At 31.8% G+C, this 7,052-nt stretch overlaps 3 protein-coding genes across 3 annotated transcripts; 1 reads left to right on the top strand and 2 right to left on the bottom strand.

Annotated features, from left to right (window-relative positions):
- The first annotated feature begins 1,876 nt into the window (after positions 1-1,876).
- Positions 1,877-2,901, top strand: LOC111510758 (dynein light chain Tctex-type protein 2B). The gene is made up of 4 exons (XM_023166694.2): positions 1,877-2,116; positions 2,334-2,467; positions 2,594-2,727; positions 2,783-2,901. The coding sequence occupies exons 1-4, from the start codon at positions 1,992-1,994 to the stop codon at positions 2,828-2,830; spliced, it is 441 nt and encodes a 146-aa protein (XP_023022462.1). The 5' UTR covers positions 1,877-1,991; the 3' UTR covers positions 2,831-2,901.
- LOC111510746 (parkin coregulated gene protein) lies at positions 2,838-3,936 on the bottom strand. The gene is made up of 4 exons (XM_023166686.2): positions 3,595-3,936; positions 3,345-3,516; positions 3,142-3,291; positions 2,838-3,072 (listed from the first exon to the last, which is right to left on the bottom strand). The coding sequence occupies exons 1-4, from the start codon at positions 3,841-3,843 to the stop codon at positions 2,912-2,914; spliced, it is 732 nt and encodes a 243-aa protein (XP_023022454.1). The 5' UTR covers positions 3,844-3,936; the 3' UTR covers positions 2,838-2,911.
- A 577-nt stretch (positions 3,937-4,513) lies between these two features.
- Positions 4,514-6,594, bottom strand: LOC111510735 (cytochrome b-c1 complex subunit Rieske, mitochondrial). The gene is made up of 2 exons (XM_023166678.2): positions 6,026-6,594; positions 4,514-4,911 (listed from the first exon to the last, which is right to left on the bottom strand). Exons 1-2 carry the CDS (start codon positions 6,504-6,506, stop codon positions 4,598-4,600), a joined length of 795 nt encoding a protein of 264 aa, XP_023022446.1. The 5' UTR covers positions 6,507-6,594; the 3' UTR covers positions 4,514-4,597.
- Positions 6,595-7,052: the final 458 nt, after the last annotated feature.

Genomic DNA, 7,052 nt, shown 5'->3' with positions numbered 1-7,052 from the left:
TTGAATCGAATCTTATTAAAAATTACTAAAAATTATACCTTTCTACGAATATTTTTCCGACCTTGGTATCTTATTATGTTCAGAAGTTCAGAGAAGGGGATTATTATACGTCCGCACTGTATAATGATTGAATGTATAGAAACAGAATTCAAAATTTTGAAGTAATTGGAAAATAAATCACTTAAACATATTGAAGAGATAAATTCAAAACCTGCTGAGAATAATATAAGTATGAGAGCTGAAGGCTGAAGATTTTTTATTTCTTTTACTCTTTTACTACTAACTTCATTAACACCTAGGAAGAGTACCTCCAGATAACTGGACTTCCGTGATTTTGATTGGCGATCAATCCCCTATAAAAATCATGAAATATTTATATTTACCAAAGGCAAAAATTCATATAAATGTCCTTGAAATGTAATACCTGAGGAGTGACAAATATTATTTTGACTATTCAATGAACATTTGAAGAATATATTTTGGAAATATATTCAATGAACCAGAAACACTTCCGCGGCCAAACAATGCCGTGCAGCCAAATAATGAGTTTTTGAAAACAATTCTATTCTCAGACAAGTCAAGATTCACCAATATTGGTTTATTTGAAAGACAGAATACTCGATAGTTGTTGCAAAAAAACAAATTTTTTTGTGGGGGGAAAATTTCCAACAACGTTTTGGATTCAACTGTGTGTCTAAATGTACCGTACGAAAGCAAAGGCCAAGAAAACCTAGAAAGAAAAAGAAATATTCAATTGTGTAATGATGTTAGTAACTCCGATGTTATATACAATTATGTAGCGACACTAGTTGTACCTATTATACCTATTATAGATGGTGCAAGAATCGAAATCTGTCACTCGTATTCTTTACAGATCTTTAATTCATGCACCATAATATTAATTTAATCCCAAATGTAAACAGCATTGAGAATTGAAGTGCCAACTTGACATTGTCAAACAGTTCCTCTTGAGATGTACTCAGCACCTCTGTGAATGGAGGGCTGAAATGTATTGGATCTTTTAATCATTTTTTATCGAGAGTGCCATAAGTTGAGAGTTTTTGACAAAATATTCTACAGAAGGAAGAGATCCAAATGAAAACACTAATTTATATTACGTATATGCATCTATGATGTACAATATGATAATTGAATTTTGAATGGATTAATGAACTAATCCATGAAACTCTTTTCGATAGGACATCCAGTATATATTTTTGTAAAGTTTTTCAAAATTTTATGGTTTCGGAAAGATTGAAAACCGATGCATATTTAGAAACTGTAATGAAATGAGTATTTTCTCAATCAACTGGAAATTTCGACTTTATAGTCTCGAAATTGATCTTGTAATTTTTGATTTCAGTTGAATTGAAAGATCATAGTCAAAATATGTGGTCCTTCTACGCTTCCGTAATGCATAGATTTTTTAATAGGTTATCTATTATTCGATAAAATATAAAGTATACATTCATTATTAGTCATTTCACTCAACATCGCATTTTCTTTATGTTACTGGATCAAAGTGACCTGTATGAAGATTTTCAATAATTTGCAATTAAAATACAAATAAGTATTCATGATACGTGTTTCGCTACATCAGTTGAATTGATGAAGCTATCGTGTAGCAAAACGCGTCTTAGATGAAATTTATTATGAATATTTTATTATTATTATTATTATCATGGATAGTCAGAAGAATTTTCATCAAATAACCGGTCAGTTAATTCATAAAATACAAGTATTTTGTCGAAAGTTTCGGACTATTTTGGCGACACTGGTAATTAGTGAGTGTTTGTGTTTGTACCACAGAACAGAATTGACTCCACACAAACTTATATTTCATGTCCTAAGATATTATAATTATGCGTTTATGATTTCTGTGGTTTGTACTATTGTTTACTATTCTGTGGTTTGTATTTTTCAGATATTTGAGTTTTGAAAAGTGTATTACAAGAAATATTTTGTTGTGAATATTTATACACATTTTCAATATGGTAGTTGCACCATCAGATGCACAGTCCATAACACCGAGTTCAGAAAAATCAGATCCGAAAGAAACTCAAGATCCTGTTCCAGTTGATAATTCTTATCAAATCAAACCTTCCCTAGAAGTAAAGTAAGGGTGTATTATTCATGCACCAGTCTTAAGTCGCAAGTGTTAAGTTATCATGTTTTCCATTTCTTACTAAGTACTTGAAAACTAGGACTCCTCCACATAAAATATTATGAATAAGTATATACAATATCATTGCTTGGGATTTTGGGACTGGTATGCATGATTTCACCGTAAGACTTATCATATTTTCAGTGATGAGATTCGACTATCATTTCAGGTTCAAAGAAATACCTGTTAAAGAAATCATCAGAAATGTAGTGTCAAGTTTACTTACAGGAAAAGTATATGAACCAGAGAATGTGAAAAAATGGACCATAGCAATAGCAAATGAAATCAATGATAAAGTGAAAGGTACATAATCTAATGTTTAGTTAATCACAATATTTGAATGTGATCGAAACGTTTCACTTTACAATAGCTTTCAAAAGCATGATTGCTCATTTATGTACAAACACAATATACACAAAATGATTGTAGATTTGGAAATGAAGAGATACAAACATATCGTTCAAGTAATACTCGGTGAAAAAAAGGGAGCTGGAGTCAAATCAGGTGTGAGGTGTCTTTGGGATTCAGACGTTGATAGTTTTACCAGTGAAATATTTATGAATGTAAGTATTACCCTTTCAGTTATAAAGCAAACATTTAATGGTTTTTTTGTTTTAGGATACAATATTCTGTGTAACAACGGTTTTTGCAGTATATCTCTATTAATTTATTCAACTTATAATTTATTTATTTACTACTTTTATATTTTAATAAATAGTTTGAAATAGTTCTGTGAATCATTGAATTTTAATTCATCATACAAGATTCATAGGTTGGTATGAGATATTTGATATTAATGAAAGCATCTTCTCCCCCATATCTTTCCAAAATTTCCAATGTTTCATTTATGATATCTGCTAAGTTATCTCCTCTCATCTGACTGTAGTCAATTTCATCCCCACAGTTCACTAAAAGCAAAAAATGATTCATGGGAGCAATGGTAAATTAATGCATCTCCTTAGTGAATCAACACTCACCATTTCTTTCTTTGAATAAATTTAAAACTGGTAATATTTGACGATAGTATGGAACTAAAGCCTCTCCAATCATGTCTCCAGATTTCACCAAATGCTGTAAAACTCTCAAAGTTGTGCACATCACTTCCTTATTTTTTGTTTTAAGTGCATCTAAAAGTATTTTATCAACCAATTTAAAATTGAATTTCTAAGACACTTGTTACCTTTAATAGGAATAATGAGTTGAGGAATGCACGGAAAAATTTTCTGTCCTCCATGTGCCAACAAGTCAAAAATTCCTTGTTGAGCAAATAATTTATAGGGGTGTTCTGTTTCGCAAAGACCATCAAAGAACATAGGTAAATAATAATGAAAGTCCAGTTTACTAATGTCTGCCTGGAAGTTTGAAGTATTCGTATATATGTTGAAATATCTCATCTTTAAGTTTTTCTATTCATTTTTGTGGAAACATACCTTCCAAGAAACTTTTCCTCCTTTTGCTTCTCTTCCAATGGGTAAATTACCCCTCATATAATTCATTCGAAAATTTGTAGGCTTTGGAGGAATTTCCTTAAGAGCATTACATTTTGGAGGAGGAGCTACACATGTACCTTTTTGAAGAGCTTGTATTGTAAATGCTGGAACCAGTCTACATCCTTTGGTTTGTTTAGCTCCGGGTAAGGGTTTTTTCAAGTTGGAACGAAATTCTTTTCCACTCACCATGTCAAATAAAAGGTGAAATGCATTGTAGTATTTTCCAGGAAATTGTGTCAAATTTGAAGTTTCTGATCATGTGACATTGTTGCTATGGAGTGAAATATAAAATGTGTTTAATCAATGAACTTGGCACAAACAAAATAATTTTTTTGATTCGAATTTGAAATTAATATCTAAACTCTGTGGGTAAATTTCAATTGTACTAGAATGCCTCTTACCCACATTCTGGACTAAATTTTCAAGTACTATTTTTGTGATCCACAAAGATATTTAAAAAATGAATGAATGAATGAATAGATAAGGAAAACAAGGGCATCCTTTGCTAAACCAGGAGAAGCTTCAGAGATTGTCAACAATAAAGGATGCAAGTTTCTTGTTTATCCTTTATTCAGGAATACAAACGTTTGTTATCACAACTTTATTTAACTGAAAATTATTATTTATTGTTTTCCCCTAAAGTTGTCTTATTTCATAATTTCATCTAATCTAATAATAGATGATACGAGTACAAAATGAATTGAATTTATAGGAGTCCTAGTCCAATAAACCCATTTTTCATTTGAGAATTCAATTATGAAATATTCACCAATCAGCTGGAATTTCTGATTAATAAAATTTGGTTGAATTACTTATAATACTTAACTTCTGTACTATACTCATGTTCAAAAACAGAAAATCAAAACCAATAAATTAAGTTTTATTTGATTTACTCTTCACACAACTGCTTATCAAATTCAACTTGGCATTTGATTTAAAATGTTTAACCGACAACAAGTAGATCTTCACTAGGGAAGGAATACTCTGGTACTTCCAGATTAAGGGGGGCTGGACCTTTGCGAATACGTCCAGATGCATCGTAGTGTGATCCATGGCAAGGGCAGTAGTACCCTCCAAAATCACCAGCATTAGCTATAGGCACACATCCCAGATGAGTGCACACACCTAAAACAACAAGCCACTCTGGGTTTTGGACTCTTTCGTTATCATGTTGAGGATCACGAAGGGAAGAAACTGCAACTGACTGTTCCGACTGAATTTCTGAAGATGTTCTATGCCTGATGAAAAGTGGTTTACCTGAAAATTATATTTACTTTACTATCTACTACTTCAATAGATCATCTGCTGTGAGAACATTTAAAAGCAAAATGTTGATTACTGATTTTTAGGAACCTTCAACGGTGATGCTCTGTTTACGTTATCAAATATATATTAGGAAATTATCCTTTCAAAAGGTCCTAGAAGTTTTAAGAGGGTTATGATATAACTGTTACAAATCTGGTTTCCAGAACACATGAAAATTTCATAGAATTTTGAGAAAGTAAACATGTCCACCTGTGTTTCAGAACTTTTCAAATGTTCCTCCATAGACTGATTCTAGAATATGAAATTGCTACACAAGGTAGAGATCTTTTTAAACAGGGCACATTACTCTCCCTACAACTTTAATTGTTGGGTCCAGCTGAGAGTCGATAATCCCTCTGGTTCATTTTACTCAAGAAGAGTAAAGGTTACTAATCTGGATTTGTGTAGTGGAGTTTATGACATACTCCTTGATTGCAGTATTTCCAATTCAAAAAATTCCAGATCAGAAGTTATACATTATTTATATCAGTTAATTATATTTTCACAAGTTCTTGAATTGAAAAAAAAATGTAGAACACAAGAATTGTTTTGATTTGCTTTCAGGTTGGTAATGAATTTTGGCAAAATTCATTACCAATTTTTCTCAAGAAGAAACAACACTGATTCAAGGATTAAAAAAATATCAAGGTACTCATGACACCATTCAAAATCTTGATTGAAAATACCAAAGATCCACTATAATTTACATGAATTCTATAATGAAATTTTGTCAGTTAATTTTTTGAGGTAAATTCATATTTCCACATGAATTTTTACATCTTAGGACTGGCGCCAGAATTCACTTTCAGTTGCAAGTATTTCAGTGTTTATATAATAGTTTTGTCATATTTATAAGTACAGTTATTTCATCTTATTGAGTAATCTTATGACAACAGCTTCATTAGAATCGAAATTTAGACTAAATATATCTAATTAGTATACTGACAACAGATATATTTTCAGTCCTCATTTCAAGATGAAAACTATCGAGTAATTGCAATAGGTGACTGGTGTGTCATTAATAGATATGATTTCTTGAAAATATGTTGGGACAACAGATATTTACCTCTCCATTTGAAAGTAACTGATTTGCCTTCAGGAATGGTGGCTAGCTTAATCTCAATTTTAGCCAAGGCCAAAACATCAGCAGATGCACTCATGGAACTAACAAAATGAGTGACAACAGATTTAGCTCCATAAGCAGAACCAACACTCAAAGCGCCAGCCATCAAATATGTGAAATTTTTTCTTGAATCTTCGGAATTAGATGATTTGGCCTCTGGGTTCTTGGTGCTATCCTTGCGATAGTTCGTCCAGTCAGGAATTGTTATGTCAGTATGTGCCCATCTTATTTGAGTGGAAACAGTCAGACCAGATGTTATACTTAAATTTCCGTTAGGAAGGGCTGAAGGAATAGTTGGAGAAAATGGGATATATACAGTAGTCTTCTTTGGTAAGATTGCAATTTGTTTTCCTGTGTTCAGCTGGTTACTTACAACTTGGCTTACTGTTCTGAAGTAGCCGGAAACATTGGTAGGCTTCAACATTTTAAAGCAACTCAAAAAGAATAGTTCTTATGCAATAGCTATACTTCCCCTTGCTCACTGATCACATACAAATTGGAAATGTCAAATTTCAGATTTTCAGTACTGTCTAATTTCAAATCCACAGAAGACTACAAAATCTTCTGTCCTATGACAGTCCATCTATGATAAATGACATGACATTAAGAATGTCTTTTAGCCCATTTCGTATTGATAATTTCTGGATTTTTATATTATATCTATCAATAAATTTTGAGCCGATCGGTTACCAGTGAGCAGATATAGGAACATTCTTTTTGAAGTTTCATGCACTGGAAAAAATAGTTTGTTATTATACTGATTCCTCTCATTTTCGTAGGCGACTCGAACTACTCAATTACCAAAACAGATCACCTTAATGTGTTCAAGAAAACCGTATCATAATACTCGTTGATAATAGATGAACAAAAAAGATCTAAAGGATAATATGTAATCATTTCGATGTCAAATCTTTAACGAAATATCATGAATAATAATAAGTGTAGATAACTAAAATTAGGCACAGCTTAT

Source organism: Leptinotarsa decemlineata, unplaced genomic scaffold, assembly GCF_025532065.1.
Source record: "Leptinotarsa decemlineata unplaced genomic scaffold, Ldec_3_MD MMD2_tig00000035_RagTag_RagTag, whole genome shotgun sequence".
Taxonomy (NCBI): Eukaryota; Metazoa; Arthropoda; class Insecta; order Coleoptera; family Chrysomelidae; genus Leptinotarsa; species Leptinotarsa decemlineata.
The sequence above is the reverse complement of the archived record's forward strand: the minus strand, read 5'-3'. Positions and strand labels throughout refer to the sequence as shown.